The sequence below is a fragment of the Gadus morhua genome, chromosome 9, assembly GCF_902167405.1.
Source record: "Gadus morhua chromosome 9, gadMor3.0, whole genome shotgun sequence".
NCBI classification, from domain to species: Eukaryota; Metazoa; Chordata; class Actinopteri; order Gadiformes; family Gadidae; genus Gadus; species Gadus morhua.
Genome location: NC_044056.1, coordinates 4249818 through 4272446, shown reverse-complemented (window position 1 = coordinate 4272446; position 22629 = coordinate 4249818). Strand labels below are relative to the sequence as shown.

The window sequence follows — 22629 nt, the reverse complement described above, 5'->3', positions numbered from 1 at the left end:
GGTTGAATGCACCGATCAAGTGTCTCTCTCCCATTCCGAGGTTATATTCTCCCGACAAAGCTCAAAAAATCTTAAAAGACACGATAAAGAACAAAAATCAATAACGATATAAATAATGGACGTGATTAATTGACTGCTGTTCAAAAGAATCCTAAAAGAAACGATTAAAAAAAACAAAAAACAAATACAAATCAAAAGAAACGATAAAAATAATATAAATAATTGACGTGATTAATTGACTGCTGTTCAGCGTGTTTCCATTTGTCCTGTGTTCCATTTTCACGCACGTACCGCCGCTAAAGAGATGGCGGGCACGCCGATTCCAAAACGCCGGGACGGGCAGTCAGACCGTCATCTGGCACTCATTTCACCCACTCCACAAACAGGCGCTGAACATCAGAGGCCCCGCCATGGCCGGGCTGCTGCTCAGGTTTTATTTGAGTGTGTGTTTGCTCCCTCGCACTGTGCTCCTAATAGTCTCCCGCCAGCACACTAAGGGCGCCGTTAAAAAAAAACGGCTCCAGATCGCCCCAGACCGGCGATAAAGCACGTAAAACTCCAGCATTTAAGGCGAGTCACGGGCCTCGTATTCTATGTGGAATGTGATTCTGACCCTGTGACCCCCCGTCAGGGTCATTTCCTGACCCCTGGATGACCCCTGTCAGCCGGAGAAAGCGTTTTTTTATGAATTTGTTTAGGTCACAGATTACACAACAGTAAATTCCGCCAGTTAAATTCAACCGGTGTAGTTTACTTATTATCACCAACTGCCACCATTAGCATTGATTACACCGGTTAACGCCTGTAATTATTGTGTAATTTTTCAGCAGTTATTTTGTAATTAGTAATAGCTAAATAATAAGTTGTTTTGTGGTGCACCCTGTAATGATTATTGAGTGACATCTGAAAGTAAGAGTAAGCACTTATGCTGTCACGTTTGAATCTTGAACAACCAGTCCCAGTTTCAGAACCATTTGCGTTCGCGGAGCCAATTCATTTGTAAACAAAGGAAAGAAAAAAAATCCTCATCTGTTATCGCTTATTTCTGTTAACTCTTACATTTTTAAAACGGTTGCATTAAAGAGAAAATCCCGCTTGCGGCGGTTCTGTTAAAATGAATATCAGCACGGCTGTGATTATCTCCAGTACCCAGCACTTCAGTTCGACCGAATCACAGCTGTGCTGATACTCAGTAGAACAGCACTCCGTCTGGTATGATATCGCTTAACAAGCCTACATTTGATAGCCTTGACAGCGAAGGACTGTTGGCCACCCCGGCTGCGTGACTGGGAGGCCTGTTGCTCGTGGTTAATGAACCAGCGGGTTGCCCCGCCAATGACTCCGTTGATGCAGAGAGACGCTGCCATCCTACCGCCAATCATCCATCGGTTTCATGTCTCCAAAAAAGGACAGCTGCCATGTGCTTCAATGCAACGTATGCAAACGATTGCCTTCCACACACGCACACCGTGCAGTACCAGGTGTTTTGCGGATCGCTACTAGGCGTTCCGCAGAGCACTGCTATGGGTTCTGAGGAGTGGTACTAGGTGTATGTTTTTCCTTTGCGGTAGGTGGCAAACAAGCTACTTTTTTTCTACATTGCAGACAAAAATACATGAATGGATGCCATGGATTTTGGTCTCCTCACATAGCGTAACAACTGCCGATTGGGGGATCGTCTGTGCACACAGAGATCCTCGGGTTATCTCCTCACCTGAAGGTCCAGAACCTGCCTCCTGAAGGACTCTGTCTCCTTATCCCTGGACTGCTGCCGGGCCTCCATCACAGACACCTGCATCTTGGCCACGTCAGACACCTCTCGGAGCCTGCGGAGAGAACCCAATTCCCTCATAACAACTGGGTTTGTGGAGGGGGCAATACAAGCCCACACAAGGTGCACATTTTAGTTCAAATGTATTTAGTTAGTAAATATGTAAAGTGTATATAGTGTTGCTCATATGGGGGTATGTGTACCCCCTAAGGGTTAAATCGAACATTTGTAATAAATCCCCACCTTGTTTGTTTCCAATTGTAAAAAGAATGCCACGTTAATAAAATAAACGACTACCACCAACATAGTAGTTTGTTAAAACATGGGACTAGCGCCGGCGTGCGGTGGTTCACCTGGAGGCCTCCACGCGGAGCTCCGCCTCCGCCTTCTCCAGCTCTGCCACGCGGGCGCGGTCGGCGTCGCTGGTGGCCCGGCTCACGCTCTCCGCCAGCTGGTCCCTCAGCTCCCGCTCCACGCGCTGGGCCTCCAGGTGCAGCTTGGTCAGCTGCGGGACGGACGGACGGACGGACGGACGGACGGACGGACGGACGGACAGGGGACGGGCGGAGGGTCACGGAGCCAATCGAAAACAAGGCTTTCTTAAATGTGTTTATTTTTTCTGCTCTACTGATGTGTCATCATCCCGAAAGGTTGTCTTAAAATTACACTTTTATTAATAATGGAGACATAATTACTATGTTCAAGAAGACATTCTAAGGCGTTTAAAACAAAAATAAATAGGATTTTGTTTCACTGGCTTTTGAAGCAAGATCCCTTCACCCCTTTCTGTTCGTTAATGATTCATAACATCAAAGTATCTACGTTTCTAAAATATTTACTCAACTCGACCAAAATAGCCGACCAAAAGCCTGAATTGGAGATGTTTGCCTGGTAACCTTGACTATAATGACTTGAATGTTAAAACTTCAAGGTCAAACAAGACCAGCACTGTAGCTATGGAACCCTGAGCATAAACAACCACACCAAAGTCTCAGTGTGTGAGAGAGCAATCATCATCCGAGAGCTTTCTTTGGCCTTGGGTCAAAGTGACAGGCAGGAGGGGGGGGGGGGCGAGAGAGAGAGAGAGAGAGAGAGAGAGAGAGAAAGAGAGAGAGAGAGAGAGAGAGGAGAGAGAGAGAGAGAGAGAGAGAGAGGGAGAGAGAGGGCGATGACGATGACGAGGGCAAGAGCTAAGAGAGTTTACCTCTGCAAACTTGGCCTCCAGCTCTGCGTTGCGCTCTTCTGCGTGCCGGAGGGAATTCCTGGCATGCTCGCACATCTTGTGCGCGTGTTCGGCCCTCTGCCGCTCATTCAGCTCCTTCATTTCCAGCGTGGTGATGCGTCTGGATGCGGACGCCATCTCGCGGTTGGCCAGTGCTTTGCTCACCTTGTCCACGCCCCTGACGTCACCTGCTGCTTTCCACCAAGAGTGAAGAGGAATGCATAAATAAAAGAAGGCATTTTTTGAAGAAATGTCAACATCCCCACCGCAGAACGTCGGAAGATGAATGCCGCTGGAAGGCGCGTCAAAAGTATGCTTCTCTTGGCTTGGACGACTCTTTTTCCCTCTCGTTCACATTGCGATTTATCGTAAGGGCTGTTATTGCAAGCATATCCCACCCTGGAGCCAGAGTTGAACCAGGGCGCAGCATCAACACAACCTGTGCTGGATAAGCGTACATTTTGTACCCAATACATTATCATTGCAATAAGACAGTGTCAACCCACCTATTTTTAGAATAGATAACAATAGACATTAATAATAGCACGGGAAAATGATCAAACATTTTACCGGCCGAACGGTCTTGGCTCTCATTACCATACCATTTACCTGATCACAGCCCATAAAGCTCACAGTTTATAACTCCATGACACATCATGAATTCCTTTAAAGATAACTACTCCAGCATCCTATTCCCAACTTAGCCGCCTGAAGGCCTGAACAGCTGGTGACCCGCACACAGCCCCCTTCTCTGTAACTCATGCCCTGCAAGACTTGGCCAGCGCTTGGAACCATAATAAAATATCGAACGCATTAAAATATTTTTCTAGGATGGAGTTATCGACGAGTCCCACGCCTGGATGTGATGATTGGAGGTGGCGTTCGGTCAAAGCGATAAAAGCGGTCGATAAGGCCGTCTCGCACGGCCTTGGCGGTCTGCTTACCCACGATGCTGCAGTGCTCCCAGGCCTGCTCCAGGGTGTTGAGCTTCTCCTTGGCGCTCTCCAGCTCCTTCACCAGCTCAGAGATCTGCTCCCGGAGCGAGGCGTTCTCCTGCTGCGTGGAGGCATCGCGCTACACGTTACTATCAATGCTTTCTTTTTGTTTAACCTTTATTTTTACCATGTAAATGTCTCATTGAGATTAAGGCCCAATCCCATTTCCACCCCTTACACCTCCCCCCTTCCCCTTACCCCTTCAAAACAAGGAGGGGTAAGAGGAAGGCGTAAGGGGTAGAAATGGGATTGGGCCTAAGATCTATTTTGAGAGCAGCGTGGAACAGACGATACATATATGTTTCATGCAAACCAAAAACGCACAATTTTCACACAAATTAAAGACCGTTTTGGGAATTCAAGTGAGGAATTAAACACAGGTACAACGTCCAATATTTCCACAAAATAAGTCCCCAAGTAATAAGCCAAAAGCATCAAGTAAGATCAGTTCTGATAGTTTTAAGTCTTTCTGGAGGTTGTTCCAAGCAGATGGGGAAACATACTTAAAATGTTTTTTTCCCAGCTCAGTACGAGCACAGGGAACTTGGGAAAATGCACAGGGTTGAGCTAGAACACAGCCCCCCCCGAGAAGCCCCCATCCCGTTCAGTGCTCTTCCACCTCACTGTGTCCCTCTTTCAACCCACTTTCGTTTTCTGTCCCGTCTCCCTGTCCTGAACAATCAGAACCCCCGCTGGCACCGAGCACAGCCCCCCTCTCTCCAGCCGGATTAATTCAAGTTTCGATTGTAATACCGGCGTTGGTGTTGCTGTTGTCGCTTTCCCGGATAAAGAGTTTGAAAAAGGAAACAGATGTTCCCAAAAAACGAGAATCGTTGAAATGGAACGTGCGAGTACCTCCAGATGTTCCAGACTGGATGTCCTCTGCACCATGTGGTTGTCTCTCTGCAGCATGTCTCGGTATTTGACGGTTAACTCCGTATACTGCTTGTTGGCCCGCTCGAGGTCGGCGGAAGGAACGCTCTCATCCAAAGCCTTCTGCAGGGCTGTGATCCTGTACGCTGCCATTTCCTGGAAACACAGGGAAAGACCGATGTTTCAACTTGGCATGCATTCAATCCCTGTAAATGCTTTGTGGTAGGGTGGGCCCAATCCCATTTCTACCCTCACCCCTCCCTTACCCTCCCCTAAGGGGTAAGGGGTAGAAATGGGATTGGGCCTTAGGGTGGTAGGGTTAGGGTGTCACTGCTTTGACTCCCAATGCTCCCTCAAGGTTTAAAGTGTTGTTTAGGGAACACCCTAAAGCAAGCAGTGTTGCTGCTGTATACTGTTAACCTGTGTTTCAATGAACTGTTGTGTCTTTCATGTACTGGAGTGCTTTACATGTTTGTGTGTTTTAAATTGAGGCCTTCTGGTGTTTTTTATGTACTGTTGCTTTTCATTCTAAGCAGTTGTGTTTTTGATGTTGCGTTAAGATGTACGGCTGTTTTCAATGCCCTGCTGTTTTTCTAAAACAAAACTCCTGGGTTCTGCGGTTGCCTTGTCCAGATCTCTGTAGCATGAGACTTTCTCCATCTCAACAAGACACACCTGTTTAAATACAAAGGCCATTACCGCTCTCTTTCTTGCATGTGTTCCCAGGGCCGACGCTGACCGTTTCGGTGCCCTAGGCAACTCAACATTAAATTGTGTGTGTGTGTGTGTGTGGGGGGGGGGGGGGGGGGGGCGCACTGACCGGCCCTGAGTGATAGGTTATACAATACAATTAAGAGAAAAACAACGGTGGGCCTCTTCATAACTAATTTATATATTATTGTAATTCAATAATGTAATAATTTTTTTTTTTGAAATCTTAATTTTTGGTGCCCCCCAAGGTACTTGGTGCCCTACGCACTCTGCATACTCTGCGCATAGGGAACGGCGGGTCTGTCTGTTCCCTCTCCTGTCCATAAAAGGGGCCCAAATATATCCTTTTCCTCCCATATTGTTCCTTTCATCCTTTCATCATGTCATGGACGGTTGTGAAATGATTCTCCCATGAAACTAAATTCCCAGACTGCCAACATTGCAAACTTTGATAACCCTAACCCTATTAAACAACATGTCTGTTTAATCAGAGCATGGGATTGTTGGCAAGAATCGACAATGTGACATACCCGTCGTCCAACGGAATACTTATATTTTCGATTATGTTTCAAGAAAATGTCCACCATTCCTTGGAATAAGAGAGTGTTGTTTTTAGGCTAATGGAGATATGGATATCATATCTTTATCATATCTTTTTTTTTCTTTTCTTTTTTTTTTCTTGAACCTTGTATCTATACAAATCAGGTCATATGGCACCTTGTAATTCTACAGGTCCTGTTAACTTGTACCATGTATATCTGGAGGTCATCATGATAACTTGTACCTTATGTCTCTGCAAGTCATGCTAACTTGCATCTCTGCATGTCATGCTAACTTGTAACTCTACAGGTCATGCTAACTTGTACCGCTACAGGTCATGCTAACTGGTAGCTCTGCAGGTCATGGTAACTTGTACTTTTAACCTCTACAGATTATGTTAACTTGTAACTGTAGAGGTCATGGTAACTTTCCCCTGTACAGGTCATGTTAACCTGTACCTCTACAAGTCATGGTTACTTGTACATCCACAGGTCATGGCTACTTGTATCTCTACAAGTCATGGCTACTTGTACCTTGTATCTCTGCAGGGCATGGGAACTTGTACCTCTACAAGTCATGGCTACTTGTACATCTACAAGTCAAGGCTACTTGTACCTCTACGAGTCCTGGCTACTTGTACATTGTATCTCTGCCGGGCATGGGAACTTGTACCTCTACAAGTCATGGCTACTTGTACCTTGTATCTCTGCAGGTCATGGTTACTTGTACCTCTAGAGGGCATGGGAACTTGTACCTCTACAAGTTATGGCTACTTGTACCTCTACAAGTCATGGCTACTTGTACCTCTACAAGTCAGGGCTACTTGTACCTTGTATCGCTGCAGGTCATGGTTACTTGTACCTCTAGAGGGCATGGTAACTTGTACCTCTACGAGTCCTGGCTACTTGTACCTTGTATCTCTGCCGGGCATGGGAACTTGTACCTCTACAAGTCATGGCTACTTGTACCTCTACAAGTCATGGCTACTTGTACCTTGTATCTCTGCAGGTCATGGTTACTTGTACCTCTAGAGGGCACGGTAACTTGTACCTCTACAAGTCCTGGCTACTTGTACCTTGTATCTCTGCAGGTAGCCCATCCTCTCGGTGACGGCGACCTGCATGTGCCCGCTGTCGACCCTCAGCTTGCTGTTATCCTTGCGGAGTTGCTGCTCCTGCTCCATGAGGAGGGTGTAGCGCCGCGACAGTGTCTTCTCGTTCACCCGCAGCACCGTCACCTGCCTCACCGTCTCCGCCAACTGCCGCCGCAACTCTTCCGGATCTTTCCGTAGCGTCTCCAGCAGGTTCTGGTTCAAAGATGCGGGCATTTTGATTCGAGCAAAACACTTCTATCAAAAGCAAATTCTGATTATTGTAATTCCGGAGAGGCTAGAAGGCTTAAATATTCTGAGTCATCTGGTAATCCAATTATAATATTATTTCTATTAGTTTATTGCGGTTGATATTGATGTTTTAATATCCTGGACCATTGGGTCACTTGCATATCCAGTACCCATAATTCCACCCTAATTTTGGTGGGTTCGACTCACGTTGAATTCCTGGACCCTCACGTTATCCACATCCCTCTGCTCCTCCATCTTGTTCTTCAGCTCTGCAAACGTTTCCCTCTCTTTCTGCCACGTCTCCTTGTCACTGTGGCAACAAAAACAACAAGAGAGATTATTAAGACATTTAGCAGACGCTTTTATCCAAAGCGACTTACAACAGTTAATACACATTGACACACTACTAGCTAAGCCAACCCAATGGCTTGACAGCAGAAGTTCTGAAGGAGGACGGTAAGATGGAGCGGGGTGACACTGGGGGCTCCGGTGGACAGGGTGTTCGTTGGACCCACCTGAGATGCTCTTTGTACAGCAGACCCTGCCGGTGGAAGATAACCCCCACTTTGCTTTTGTACTTCTCCAGAGCGGCCGTGAGCTGTTCGGCTGACTCTTCTTTGTGTTTAACCTCCTAGCAAAAAATAAACACATACTGTTATATAGCTGTGGTGGCAGACACATTATTGCAAAAAATATTGCACATTTTGAAAAAGAAAAAAAAAATTGGACATTATTACACATTCATATATTTATATACTTATACTTTATTCCATATAATCATACATTTGTCGAAATGATTACATAGCACAGGGACAAGGGCCATACCCGTAGCATTTCTCAATCAGAGACACAAACAAACAAAGGAGGATCAACTGAATTGACCTGGAGGAGGCGAATGGCGTATTCGTTCAGGGTGCTGATTATCTCCGCACTCGAGGGAGCCAAATCCGCAGGCAGGGTCAAAGGTCGGAACGCCGGGGACTCGCTAGAGGATTGCTTCGGGACCTCCGCCTCGGACTGCAGTTGAGTCACCTCACCGCCGCACAGACAGGGAGTGCAACACAGTCACATGACCAATACGATCCGTAGTGAACCACGTCATGTCTCCAACACAATCTGATCCAGGATCAAGTACGATCAATCAAGTAACAAAACAGCGCTAGTAGTGTGATCAGCTACGTGTTCACGAGGAGATATAAATATGCTGTGGTTCGTCATCTCAGTGCCACCAGGTCCGAGTCATCCCAGTATTGATTGATTTTTGATTGAAAACTTTATTGGACAACAATGAACAGAAGTGTTCAAAAGGATTAAAAAAACACAATGAAGCCCAAAGGCTTGTTTCCATTGTGGTTCTTTGGATGGGAAAGGGAGAAACAACACATGGACTAAAACATGGAGCACAAACACAGAGCACGTGGACTACAACGTTGAGGAAAGAAGGGGAATCAAATAAATAAAACAAGGGATACGTTCCCGGACAGACAAGCAGACCAGTACCTTTACTTGAGCCTTGGCCAGCCCACTGAGTGCCTCGCTGGCCTCCTCCCGGGCCAGGCGCAGCTCCTGCCTGAGCTCCTGGTTCCGGCCCGTCATCTGGTCCAGATGGGCCTGGAGGTGGGAGACCGCCTCGGGCTTCCCAGAGGCGGGTGAACCCTTGCCCTCCATGACCTGGGATGGTGGGGAAGGTTCGGATTGTCAATGACCAGTTACTGCGCTGCTCCCGCCGCCGTGTCAATGTATCGTGTTGTTCTGAGCGGGGTCCATGGTGTCCCAGAACAAAGCCCTCTAACCCATTAAGGCCCATTGACCTCAATTTGAGGATGGATGAACTGACATAGTTAAAAGGGGACATATTAGTCCACCAGGTGTGAGTATGAGAAGCAGTTTCGAAAATCTGCCTTTTCTGACATCCCAAGTGGGCGTGTCCACCAATGATTGATAGTTCATTCTACCAGCCTTCCCAGGGGACTGTAGCAAACGTTGCTCATCTATCTGTCATACATCTAGGTGGACACGCCCACCTATGACGTCAGAAGAGGCCGATTTTCGAAACGGCTTGTAACGGCTAATCCCACTCACACCTGGTGGTATAATATGTGCCCTTTAATGTTGAAACTTTCGTCCCAACTGACCAAGTCGTCGTGTGGCTGGGCTGTGTCGTGCGTTTAGTATTGCTGCGGTTGATGTTGTGGGACTACGCGCATGGACGTCTTTTGACGTGGTTCACGTACTCTGAGCAGTCTCTCCAGGGAGGGGGCGGCGACAGCAACCTGAGCCCCCAGCTCTTGACTGGCCCTCATGGCTGTGAGGACTTCTGTCAGCGTGGCCTCTAGGTCGCTCTTGACCCTGGACACCTCCTCCACTGAAGAGGAGGTTCAATGGGAGGGAAGGCCGGAGTGAGGGGGGAACGTTCACAGTCGCCTGCACATGAACTTCAATGCCACACGTTGTTGAATGTCGAAAGGGGAACATTCACATGAGATATTGTATTTCTCCCATATGGGAGATTCCTGTGTCAAAGCGGTAAGTATTGTACTATGACAGTACCATGAATTAACAAAGAGACAAAAAATATAAAAGACAAAAAAATGCGCTACTACAAAAAATGTCATACAGAACATATATCTACGGTATATACAATTAAGAGGAGCTTTTTCTCCAACCCGAAAAACAGCGGCCTAGACAATATATATATTTCATGGTGAATGAAGAAACATGCAATGGAGAAGCAGGTAGGGGCTGGGGTTATCTAGGCTTACATAGGAACATATATGTTTTGGACAATGGGGGTCAAAATACCTTGGGGCTGCGAGTTCAACAACCAACCCATAGACCCCAATGTTCATTTTCCGTCGGTTAAAGAACAGCCTTCTTACATTTGACTCTGAGCTGGTTGGACTCGGTCTTGTGTTGCTCAAGATCTCTCTCCTTGTCACTCAGCTCCTTCTGCAAGTGTTCAGTCTATAAAACACAACAGAAGCATCATCACTCTGATCTTTGACACCCCTCGCCTCCAATAGCTGTGAGATCGGAGACTTCATCTGAGATAGATTGTTATTCATATTTTGGTCATTCCAGTCTGAGGCTGTGTGTTAGACCCCTGGATCTAGAGGTCCCTTTCTCTTAAGACCCCAGGTTCTAAAGATCCCTGGTTCTACAGGCCCATGGTTCTACAGGCCCTGGTTGTACAGGCCCCTCGTTGTAAAGGCCCCTGGTTGTAAAGGCCCCTGGTTCTACAGGCCCCTGGTTGTAAAGGCCCTGGTTGTAAAGGCCCCTGGTTGTAAAGGCCCCTGGTTCTACAGGCCCCTGGTTCTACAGGCCCCTGGTTGTAAAGGCCCCTGGTTGTAAAGGCCCCTGGTTGTAAAGGCCCCTGGTTCTACAGGCTCCTGGTTCTACAGGCCCCTGGTTGTAAAGGCCCCTGGTTGTAAAGGCCCCTGGTTCTACAGAGCCCTGGTTCTACAGAGCCCTGGTTGTAAAGGCCCCTGGTTGTAAAGGCCCCTGGTTGTAAAGGCCCCTGGTTCTACAGGCCCCTGGTTGTAAAGGCCCCTGGTTGTAAAGGCCCCTGGTTCTACAGGCCCCTGGTTCTACAGGCCCCTGGTTGTAAAGGCCCCTGGTTGTAAAGGCCCCTGGTTCTACAGGCCCCTGGTTCTACAGGCCCCTGGTTCTACAGGCCCCTGGTTCTAAAGGCCCCTGGTTCTACAGGCCCCTGGTTCTACAGGCCCCTGGTAGTAAAGGCCCCTGGTAGTAAAGGCCCCTGGTAGTAAAGGCCCCTGGTTGTAAAGGCCCCTGGTTCTACAGAGCCCTGGTTCTACAGAGCCCTGGTTCTACAGGCCCCTGGTTCTACCGGCCCCTGGTTGTAAAGGCCCCTGGTTCTACGGGCCGCTGGTTCTACAGGCCCCTGGTAGTAAAGGCCCCTGGTAGTAAAGGCCCCTGGTTGTAAAGGCCCCTGGTTGTAAAGGCCCCTGGTAGTAAAGGCCGCTGTCCCTAGAGGAATCTTACTCTAGACTCATGCTTGTAAAGACCCCTGCTAGGAACCCCAGGCTTCCTGTAGTTTAAAGGGGTTGACCTTCCGTTTCATCTTGTCTGCGCCCTCCTGGAGGTCAAGGAGCAGCAGTTTACTCGGCCCCGCGTCGTTCTGGTCCAGCTCGGCGGTGGTGGATCCCCCCAGCTCTGGATGCACACAGGGGGATGGTTAGCACGGAGATTAGACACGTTAAACCATCTGGGATTGTAGGTTGAACAAGATTGTTTGTTCAACCGACGATCTTAGTCACAGCTGCCATTTAGACATATTGACAAGGGGTTGATAATGTTGTTGATTTAGATGTTGCTGGTGTTCAAGTTAATGAAATCGGCCAAACCAACTCTGCCGTTATCTTTTCATTTTACTTTATTACTCTACTCTAAACCACGAGTCCTTGTTTTCCCGACTCCTTACTTACTTCCACCAGAAGTTTGTCTTCTATATGAATAAGTGGTTTGTATACATAACTCTTCATGAATACAAATCACTTATGACAAATATAAAACAAAAGTAAGGAGTCGGGAAAACGAGGACAGGGATGGTATTCTGGCCAGGCTCTCGCGGTGACGCAACATGCTGCATTACACATCAGAACACTCGAGACCGGGGACCCATCTGTGTCTGGGGTCAACATTAACGGCGACGGTCAGGCCGCGGAGTTCACCTCGGCCCGTCACCATGCGACGGATCTGCTTCTTCAGCTCCAGCCGCTCCTCTTCAAGTCGCTCGATCTGAACAAAAAAGGTCCACGGTCAGCCAACGGCATAAAGAAACAAACAGAAAGCTCCCCTGGAGAAGAATGCTGATAATAGTGTGGCGCAGGTCCAAACCTCTTTGGTGAGGACCTGGTTCTCAGCTTTGTACTGCCGCTGTCGGAGGCTCTTGGCGTGAAGGAACTCAGAGAGATCCACTTCCTCCTTGGGGCTCAGACCTTTTATAGACACAAAAGCACAGGCTGTCGTTTTTGTCATCCATCCCCCCTGATTTAAGCTCCTTGGGTATCCAAAGATAGGCTTCAGTAGAGTTCAAAATAAATCATGAATTAGGGTTACTTGGCTACTTTAATTTAGAACGCTTAACTAATCCACTATTTTCCAACTTTTGTTCGCCTGTTTATTCTCCCACTGGGTCTCCCCATTTTGCTCTATTGCTCCCCTAAGCATCCAACAAATCATCTGTGTTCTTGTTCAAGGGTTCTTTGAGACTGCAGCTGCCATTCAGGACTTTTCAAAATAAAAGTTGAATGGCGTTGTCAATTTACGTGTGTACATCCTAAAATGCTCACCTAGCCGTTCTCTGAACGCCTCGTTTTCGTCCTGGAGCTCGTTGTTCCTGAGCGTCAGGCCGTTAATTTCCCGCGCGAGAGCCTCCGTCTCACGGTCTTTCATTCTCATCTGGCGCTTGCCCTCTTTGATCTCCGCGATGGCTGCTTCCAGTCCGTCGGTCCCCTGTGGTTTTATAAAGAGAGTGCCGGTTGCGCTCGTCTGTCAATTCTCATTCCCTCTTCATAAATCACAGAGTGACACCATTAGCGGTTCCCCTACTGCCCTCTGCTCCTCTTCCAGGGGCAGACAGATGCTCGCTAAAAAGGAGTCAAATGTATGGTGGTTGGGGAGATACTCGGAAGGGGCTAGTAGACGCTGCATCGTGTGTGTGTGTGTGTGTGTGTAGTTGTGCAGCAGAGCGTGGTGCAGTACAATGTGTCCATAGCTTTACCTCTATGTAGTGTAGGGTCAGCGTTGTACTGTGCGGTGCGTTGCGTTATGTTATGCAGTGTGTGAATAGCGTCGTGTTATGTAGTGTGGTGTGTGCATAGCGTATGTTACGTGGTGTAGTTTGTGCTACTGTGATGTTATTTTGTGTATCGTGTGTTTGAGACTCATGTGATGTGTAGTGTGTGCATGGCGTAATGTCACGTAGTGTAGTGTGTAGTAACCTCATGTTATGGAGTGTAGCGTGTAGTAACATTGTGTAGCGTGTAGTAGCGTCATGTTGTGTAGTGTAGTGTGTAGTAACATCGTGTTGTGTAGCGTAGTATGCAGTAGCGTCATGTTGTGTAGTCTAGTGTGTAGAAACATCATGTTGTGTAGTGTTTAGTAACATCGTGTTGTGTAGCGTAGTGTGTAGTAACATCATGTTGTGTAGTCTAGTGTGTAGTAACATCATGTTGTGTAGTCTAGTGTGTAGTAACATCGTGTTGTGTGGCGTAGTGTGCGGTAGCGTCGGGTTGTGTAGCGTAGTGTGCGGTAGCGTCGTGTTGTGTAGCGTAGTGTGCGGTAGCGTCGTGTTGTGTAGCGTAGTGTGCGGTAGCGTCGTGTTGTGTAGCGTAGTGTGCGGTAGCGTCGTGTTGTGTGGCGTAGTGTGCGGTAGCGTCAGACTCACAGACTCGTAGAGCCGGACGCGGGTCAGCGTCTCGCTCAGCTCGCGGTCCTTGTCGGCGGCGTCGCGCTCGGCCAGCTCGCCGCTGCGCCTGGCCTCCAGGGCGCTTCGCTCCGCCGCCGCCACCTTGGCCTCCAGCTCCTCCACCAGGCGGTGGGCGGCCGAGGACGGGCCTGCCGCGGCCCCGCCGCCGACACACAAACCCGTTAACATTCTGACTTTTATCGCTTAAATTGACACGCTTGTGTCCTGGGCCGACGCACAGTAAAAGTCATCCTCAGGTCATAAACAATGGCCGCCCTGACTCGTAAAGGGTTGTCCGTAAATGTTGAACATTATCGCCTATGGTGCGGCGCTACGGGGATGTAGCAATCACATGGAGACTCAGCCGGAGGAGCTGTGGCCCCGACCACGGAGAGGACCTAGTGTGTGTGTGTGTGTGTGTGTCTGTCTGTGGGTATGTCTAAGGCCGTGTCTGTCTGTCTGTCCATTTGTGTGCTTTTCTGTCTGTCTGTCTGTCTGTGTGTTTATGTGCATGTCTGTCTGTCTTCATGTCCGTGCGTGTCTGTGAATGTGTGTGTCTGTCTGTCCGTCTGTCCATGTGTGTGCTTTTCTGTCTGTCTGTCTGTCTGTCTGTCTGTCAGAGTCCATGTCTGTCTGTCCGTCTGTCCATGTGTGCTTTTCTGTCTGTCTGTCTGTCTGTCCATGTGTGTGCTTTTCTGTCTGTCTGTGTGTTTATGTGCATGTCTGTCTGTCTTCATGTCCGTGCGTGTCTGTGAATGTGTGTCAGTCTATCTGTGGGTACGAAAAAGTCCATGTCTGTCTGTTTGTCTTTCAGTCCATGTGTTTGCATTAGAGTCTGTCCGCGTGTGTTTATGTCTGTCTGTCTCAATGTGCGTGCGTGTCTGTGAATGTGTGCATGAAAATGTGCGCCGTGTGTGCGTTGCGCATGTGAGATCACCTTTCTTCAGCGGCTTCTTGAGGTCCTTGATGAGCCGGGCGTTCCTCTCCATCTCTCCGGTGTACTGCTCCATTTGTTCACTCAGCAGCTTCACCTGGTTGTCCCTCTCCTGCACGGCCTTTGGAGACAACCAACCCCAATGCGTCAAATCACAGCGCCACAATTCAGAGGAGCCGCAGACAAGGGTGGGTGTTGGGGGGGTGGGGCATAATGGGGTTGGGGGGGCTTAAGTGAAATGGAACGCATGGTCGCCGTGATGCACCGTTTGTGGAGTGCGAGGTCAGTCCAAATGCGGGCATAGCATTAGCCATTGTGAAATATTGGCCCCAACGTTGCACCACTTTTGCACACTCCTTGCAGTGATTCCTATTTGCAGGCTAACGCGCCCTGTGACAAATCACTGAATGGAGTTCACACATGGTGACCTTCAGTCATAAAGGTTTTTTACGGGGGCATTGGGAGAGATAGGCAGGGGGTGAAGGGAGATGGGGAGAGTCTACGGGCAGGGAGAAGAGAAAAGGAAACGGGAGGAAGGAGGTCAAACAGAGCATATGGCAGACACTTACGACGCAGAGCTCGTACACCACCTAGCCAGGAGCGTAGGTGGCGGAGGGAGTGATGGAAAATATCAAGAGAAGCGTGGAAAAAAACGAAAGCAAAGGAAACAAAAGAAGAAGAACAAAAGAGACAGAAACTTAAGCGAAGGCCGCAGGAAACGCTGCAACTAGCCATCACTGGACACATGGAAAATGTGATGAGATGAGACAATAATGGCGTCACGTCACGTTGGAAAGCGTAGCCATTTTGTAGAATTGTATAGTCTAAAAGGCTTTCATTGAGTTGAAAATATTTTAACATGCGTGTACTCATTTTCATACTGAGAACTGGGCGGGTATCCTTCTGTATCGTAGATACATAACATATAGATCTATCTTTTTTCATTTTATTAAACCCTTTTGATAGATATAAACAGTCGCTCAAACCACCAGAACAACATTTCAATACATGTAAATAATACAATACAATGGAACAATTAAGGAAGCATTCAAAACAAAAGATCCAAAGACCCATCTTTGTAGATGCGAGGCCCACACACCTGTTGCAGGGTGATGATGTTGGTCTTGTCCGAGTCGCCCTGGGCCGACCGAAGCTTGTCCCGCAGGTCTCGGATCATGTGCTGGTACTCCAGGATCTCGTCATCCTTCGCAGAGAGCACTCTCTTCGAAACGTCCCGTGAGAAACGGGAGAGCATGGAAGAACACACACACGCACCAAATCAATTACACTGGGTTAACTTTGTTGGAGGGTTGCTTTTAGCACCATTAACTACCTTGGTCTTCCATCTTTAGAGAGGGGGCTATGGCTTTGGAGTGTCATTCCCCATTAAAGGGAGCACAACGCAGACGCAGAGCAGCAAACCTGCTTGGAGCCACTGGGTTGCCGGCCGCGCCTGCTTCTGTTCTTGTATTAACAGGGGTAAGTTGGTGTAGTGACGGGCCTGATGGTGTAATTGCTAAGGGGTCCGACTCCCAGGCAAAAGGTTCTGGGTTTGAACCTAGATTTCTGGAGTCCACATGTTACGCCGTGTTTGAGCAAGAGGTCGTACCCCCCTACCTGCACTTGCTCCTCAAATGACACATATCTGTCTCTGAATTCACAACGAAGTATTTTCAATGGGTATAATTATTAATTATAGTTTTGCCTTTATTTATCATCGTGTTACATAGAGATTGTCTTCCTTTTTCACCCCTTTACAAGGTTTCACTTGAACGTTTTTGGGTACTAGGGAAGTTGACCCCAGTTAAGTGTGGATACGATGGCTATTACGAGAACAGTACGAGGATTCGTGACTTTCAGTCCCAGTTCAGACACAACGTCACAAAACAGGAACCGGCGGCTAACCTTCCACTCCTCCACTTTGGCGTTGACGGCGGCCATGACGGGGTCTTCCTCGTCCGCCTGCCGCTGGAGCTGCTCCGTCAGCGCGCGAACCTGGGACCAACGGCAACAACACCTTAGCAACCACACCTTAGCGGCAACACCTTAGCAGCAACATGTTGAGGCCATCCCACAGGAAGTGTCTTTCAGGCGACGATACTCTGACCCTGATGGGGTTCAGCCAAAAAAGACTCGATGCGCTGCTATGAAGCGGTCCAGGCCGTACTGAACGTTTTTCGTGTTGCCGAGCACCTGCAGGTTGCCGTGGTCCCGCTCCCTCCTCAGCTGGTCCATGATGCCGTCCGTCTGCTGCACCACGATCTTCATCTTGTTGTACTCGTCTGTCATGGCCTCCATCTCCCTCACCGAGTCCATCAAGTCCTGCCGCAGCTGCTCGTTGTCCGTGCGCAGGTGGGCCCTGTCTTCCTCCGAACGCTAGGACGAGCCACCACCAACCGAGTTAGAGCAGTAGGTTAGGTTGGTTGGACAACAGCGGTTTATCCGTAAATGGCTGATGAGACTTACAATAAGTACATTTGTCTGAGGAAAGAGAAACCCCTATGTATCGCTGTCGCTGCAGTAAAGATGTTCATAGAAACAAGTGGCAAGTACTTACAATGAATAGGTTCATAATAAACACAGGTTAATAAGACAAATTAAGGTTTATTAAGGTTATTGTTATCATTGTCCACATGGTCAGCTCAAGACTTTTAAACTAAATAAACCCAATTTTTGCTTCACCGGCTCTCTAAAAACCCAGTGGGGCCTTTTGCCGATATACCTGGCAATTATAATATAATCTAAGGCTTATCAACAATGAGTACTTTTCAGTATATCCCTATTTAACAGAGGGGGTTCTTTGACTATTAGACAACCGAGACAGAGGAAGGAGAAGGTTATCCCAGAGATTCCCACACTACCCATCTCCGGGGGACAGGGATGAACCAAACTCTGGCCAATGGGGAGAGACATACTGAATGTTTTCAAAAACAGGGGGTATATTAACAACCAGTGGTTCTGCCCATCTGGAAACTCTATGCAGCTTTGGAACCATGTTGTTAGTTTCTCATGTGTTCTCTTATAACATGTAGTCGGGGCCCCCATCCTGGAGATATGAGGTGTGAACTTGGACGGCTATTAACCATAGCCGGTAATAATGTTATTGTGCTGGGGTTTATGTAAGGTATCAAGCTGCGTTGAGGTTGTTGGATGTACGCTTCGCTGCGTTATGTTTGGCAGATTCAAATTTTAATAATGGGGAGTAGAAGTAGGTTTTAACGCCGAATGAGCATTCTGCCTTGCATTTTTCAAGTCTGTGTCTGTGTCATGTGACGTTGTACATCAGCCGTGTCAAGCTACAGTCGAGAGGGTTCTGCTTGGCATGGTGTTGCCCTGCCGGGCTCTACTTCAGCCCCTGGGACTGAGGCCCCGTTTACACGAAGGGAAAACGCAGATACTTCCACGCGGTTCGGTCTCTCATTTACACGAAAACGCAGTTTTTATCTCAGAAAACGATAATTTCTAAAAACTCCGGCCAAAGTGGAGATTTCTGAAAACGCCGGTTATGTTGTCGTGTCAACGGGGAGAAACGGGGTTTTAGGTTCTGAAGCGTCACATTATGCGCCAGGAAATGCTTAACGTCATATGAGCGCCCTATGTTTACAGTTTGTTTGGCTTGATTCTGAGGATTCTGATTGGCTTGAATGGCTTTATCCTTCTCCCTACACTGCCGCCCATAGGTCTGGCATAGGTATAATGGCGCTCGACGGCGTATTTATGCGTTTTGATGTAAACGACAACTTTTTTGAAAACGATGTTGTGTTCATAATGTTATTTTTGAAAACGGAGGGGGGGGATATTTGTTTCTATAAATACCCTGCTACGTATAAACGTGGCCTGAAGCCACCTTCAGGAAGGGCTGCTCGATTATGGAAAAAATCATAATGCCGATTTTTTCGGTCAATATTGAAATCACTATTATTCAAACGATTATGTTTGAGTTTGAAAACATGATGTATTATTCAGTGTGTCTCTACCAAAAAACACTTTGTAACTGAGAACAATGTAACTGAGAAATTTCGCCTTAAAAAAAATACAGCAAAGGGTCAAATAGAAAATGTTCAAATCTAAAATAACGTACAGATGGGTATCCAGCAGTTCTAGAAAAAATATTCGCAACTCGATTATAAATCCCTTTTGAGATCGTTTGACGCTAAAATCGAAATCACAATCAAAATTTGATTCCTCGCCGTGCCCCACCTGCAGGTCGTCCATGCACTGGCAGTACTCCCGGTTAATTGTGTTGAGTTTGCGCTGGGCCTCCTGGCTCTTGTCAACGGGGCCCGCCGCCACCTTCTGCTCCAGCTCCCTGCGGTAGAAGTCCACATCTTGCTGGACCTGCTCGTACTGGGGACCCATCACAGAACGACAGGGTCACATAATAATGTAATGCAGTCGCATGAGAATATAACTGACACACACACACACACACACACACACACACACACACACACACACAGGTGAATAAGTGAAACAAAGACGCACGTAGGTTTGAAGGCGGGGAAATGGAAAACAACAATAACAACTTTATTCAAACCCTTTGATGACCTTGGCTCCCTTAAACCCTCACTCACCTTACATTTATAAAGTCTAGTTCAAACTGGCTAAATTATTATTTCTATCAGAAATAATCTATTTCTATTGATAGGATAGTTATTAATAGGATGTTCTAAAATGACTAGTTCTAAAATAGGAGGTCTGAAACTGGGTAGTTCTAAAATGGGTTGCTCTTAAATGACTAGTGTCTAAACAAAGGACGTTTCTACACTGCCTCTCTCTTGTCTCTTACCTTCTTCTTAAGCTTCTTCAGCTACGGCAATAACGCATGGAACAAAACAAAAGAAGGACGGTTATGGAGAAAGCATGCCGAGAGTGACGGCCGGTGAAATATGGCGAGCCTTTGTGAAGAAACACACGCAATTCAGGCTTCAGACTCGGCCCTTTGTGAAGGAGAAAGTGTGACGGGTCTATCCGGGAGAGATAAACAGGATTGATGACTGAAACAGTGTTGATTGGTGTGAGGGAAAGGCGAGATGGATGTGAAGGTTCTTCCGAAAACACACACGCACCTCTCTGCGGAGCTTCCTCGAGCTCTCCTCCGCCTCTTCTGCCCGCGCCGCCAGCTGAGGGAACACAAGGCAACGCAGCGCACCTCGTCACCGGTGGGTATCGCAAGCGCTCCGCGTTCTTTGAGAAAACTCCAAAGATGGTTATTTTGGATGCAAGAGGATTTTTCTTGCAGCCGACTGCCAAAGTAAGCCTATTTCCGAGGAATGTTCTGTCCAATCTTTCTCTGCGCTCACACAAAGCCACGGGGGCTATGGAACAACGTCTCAACGATAAGGACATTTTATAGCTGACAAATAGCAGGCGTTATACAACTAAGACAATATTAACTATGCAAAAAGAAATCCAGATTTTGCTTTGGACACAGCACACTCTCAAGAGACAATAACACCATCGCAGTTAAGCTATTGAGCAGAGGCTCAGATTCAGAGTGACTCAAAGTGAATGCAGCTGCATGTTATTAACAAGCAAGAGAGGGCTTCTACTCTGCAGCTTTTTGAAGTACCCAGCCTGCTCCATGATTCTGCACTTCCACCACCGATCTACTATGGCCTGCATAGTATTTTACTAATGCACCCCACTAGACTATGAACTACAGTATTTTTGAGAGCCTACAAAGGGCGATAAGGATCACTCACAGCCAGCAAACACACACACACACACACACACACACACACACACACCTCCTCGCTGGTCTTCTTTTCCTTGCTCATCTCCCTCTGCAGCTGAGAGAAGTCCTTCTCCCGCTGCTCCAACTGGTTCTCCAGCTGATTAAGCTCGTCTCGCATGAAGCGGGTATCCCTGCCGTTGGTTGAGTGTTGGGCCATCTGGACAGCAAACAAAAACACGTACACAACACGTACACAACACACACACACACACACACACACATACACAGACACACACACACACACACACACAGTCACCCCAATCCCAGGACAGCTTGACAGTCAAATGTACCTTTGCAGAACGTTTTGATTGCAACTCATGAATGCACATACTTTGACAAAACGTGCTTGGTGCTCAAGATATGGAAACACAAGACATTATGCCTTCCTTCCTTTAAAAAAACAAAAAGCAAACAATAGAATTGTGACACCAGAATAACAATGTCCCCGAGCACACAAGGAGTTAGCTCTAATCCTCTTAAGTACCATCCTTTAGCGATAGGTACATACAATCCCTTTCGCGAATAAGCCTCCCTCCCTCTATCGATTGCAAGTGATGCGCTCTTGGCCAGAAAGATAGAAAACTCCCCATTGTATTTCCCTTGAGGGCAGGGGAAATAGCTCAGAAACAGTTATGGTTTGACGCATACTTTAAATATTGAAAGGTGAAGGAAAACCCCAAGAGCAAAGCACCTCCGGTAGTCGACTGAAGAGCGGAATTAGGGAGGTTTAAAGGAGCTTAGAGTCTTCTGCAGACAGCACCGTGGGGAAAACATTTCATTCACGGGAGACAAATGGTGTCTTTCTATTCTATAGCCACTGGCTAGTACTGCAATTGATGCATTTTTTTCATATTTTTTTTAAATGTTGGCATTTAAGTGTGCATTTTTTGTGTTAGAATCATTATCTGACATATTTTGTAAGCTTGTCAAATGTGACAATAGTAGAAAATTGACAAATGCGTTTTTTGTTGATGAGGGAACCGCAACCCTAACCTAATCTTAAACTTGCAATATGCAATATTTAAACTAGTTAAAATAAAAAATGCTGGCCAACACGTTCCTCCATCTTTGAACAGAAATACAGAAATATGCTATTGAGTTATTTGGGATGCTGAAATTCTCCTGCCTACTTACTGAATCATACACGCTTTGACTTTATCTCCATCCGGCTCAAAACATTAACATAACCTGACATATATAACGTATTCATCACATTATAATTAAATGCAACCGTTTTGTCTGAAAAAATTAAGAGATTAAACGATGATATCCAAATTAAAACATACATAACCGTGTTAACAGTTATGGCTCAAAACCCATTAAAGCTTTTTTTAAAAAAAATAGTTTTTAAAAGTTCAACTTGACAGTACGAGACCCCAAAGACTATTAACCAAGTGTGTGACATAGCCGTAGGTTATGAATGAAAAAAAAATAGTCCTACCTCAAGGTCCTGTTCCAACTTCCCAATCTTGCCAAGCAAGTCATTTTCTACAAGAGAATAACAAAACATTATTTGTGTTGTTGATGAAACAAGAAGATATATTTGTTGTAAAGAATGGAGACTTGCCAGTCTTAGCTTGTTCTGAACCGGTTTTGTCGATGAGATCGTAAGCAAGCACAAGTTCTCTGTCCTTCTTCTGAGAACAAGAGTGAGAACAAACTCAATAAAAAGGCATGGAGGTTAGAGTAACCAAACTTAGCAAATTAGTAGTCTACAACCAAAATATGGAATCGATTCCTTCAAAAAAATTAAGGTAGAAAGCACACTTTAAATTGTATCCCAGCAGACTTTGTTTAACCTGGTAAAAACAATGTTGAAATCCTCAAAAAACAATCATGCTAATTTGACTTCAAATATGGCGGATCTCTTCCACTTTTATGGGCTGATGTATGCATACTCTGTCTGAAGTTGGCATCATTCTAGTTCTCAAAATGAGAAGAGGTTTTTGGTGGGTCGATGTGTGTGTTTCCACACGGCTAAACAAATGGACGATCTAGCTAAGATAAGAACAACCATGCAGAAGATGCGCAACACAACACATCATCAAAGACCTCATCCGAGCCTGGACAGAAG

General features: G+C 46.9%; 1 protein-coding gene across 1 annotated transcript in view; it reads right to left on the bottom strand.

Annotated features, from left to right (window-relative positions):
* Window positions 1-22629, bottom strand: part of cep290 (centrosomal protein 290) — a 46050-nt gene that overhangs the window by 22335 nt on the left and 1086 nt on the right. Inside the window, 27 exon segments of the mRNA XM_030365579.1 lie at window positions 1715-1826; window positions 2125-2276; window positions 2976-3184; window positions 3938-4049; window positions 4844-5017; window positions 7188-7418; window positions 7662-7764; window positions 7970-8085; window positions 8337-8486; window positions 8955-9125; window positions 9689-9819; window positions 10334-10418; window positions 11524-11627; window positions 12146-12212; window positions 12312-12412; window positions 12767-12929; window positions 13864-14033; window positions 14822-14939; window positions 15918-16040; window positions 16724-16813; window positions 17012-17194; window positions 19019-19165; window positions 19608-19628; window positions 19888-19941; window positions 20569-20712; window positions 21997-22043; window positions 22123-22192. Coding sequence (XP_030221439.1) covers window positions 1715-1826; window positions 2125-2276; window positions 2976-3184; window positions 3938-4049; window positions 4844-5017; window positions 7188-7418; window positions 7662-7764; window positions 7970-8085; window positions 8337-8486; window positions 8955-9125; window positions 9689-9819; window positions 10334-10418; window positions 11524-11627; window positions 12146-12212; window positions 12312-12412; window positions 12767-12929; window positions 13864-14033; window positions 14822-14939; window positions 15918-16040; window positions 16724-16813; window positions 17012-17194; window positions 19019-19165; window positions 19608-19628; window positions 19888-19941; window positions 20569-20712; window positions 21997-22043; window positions 22123-22192 — 3348 coding nt within the window.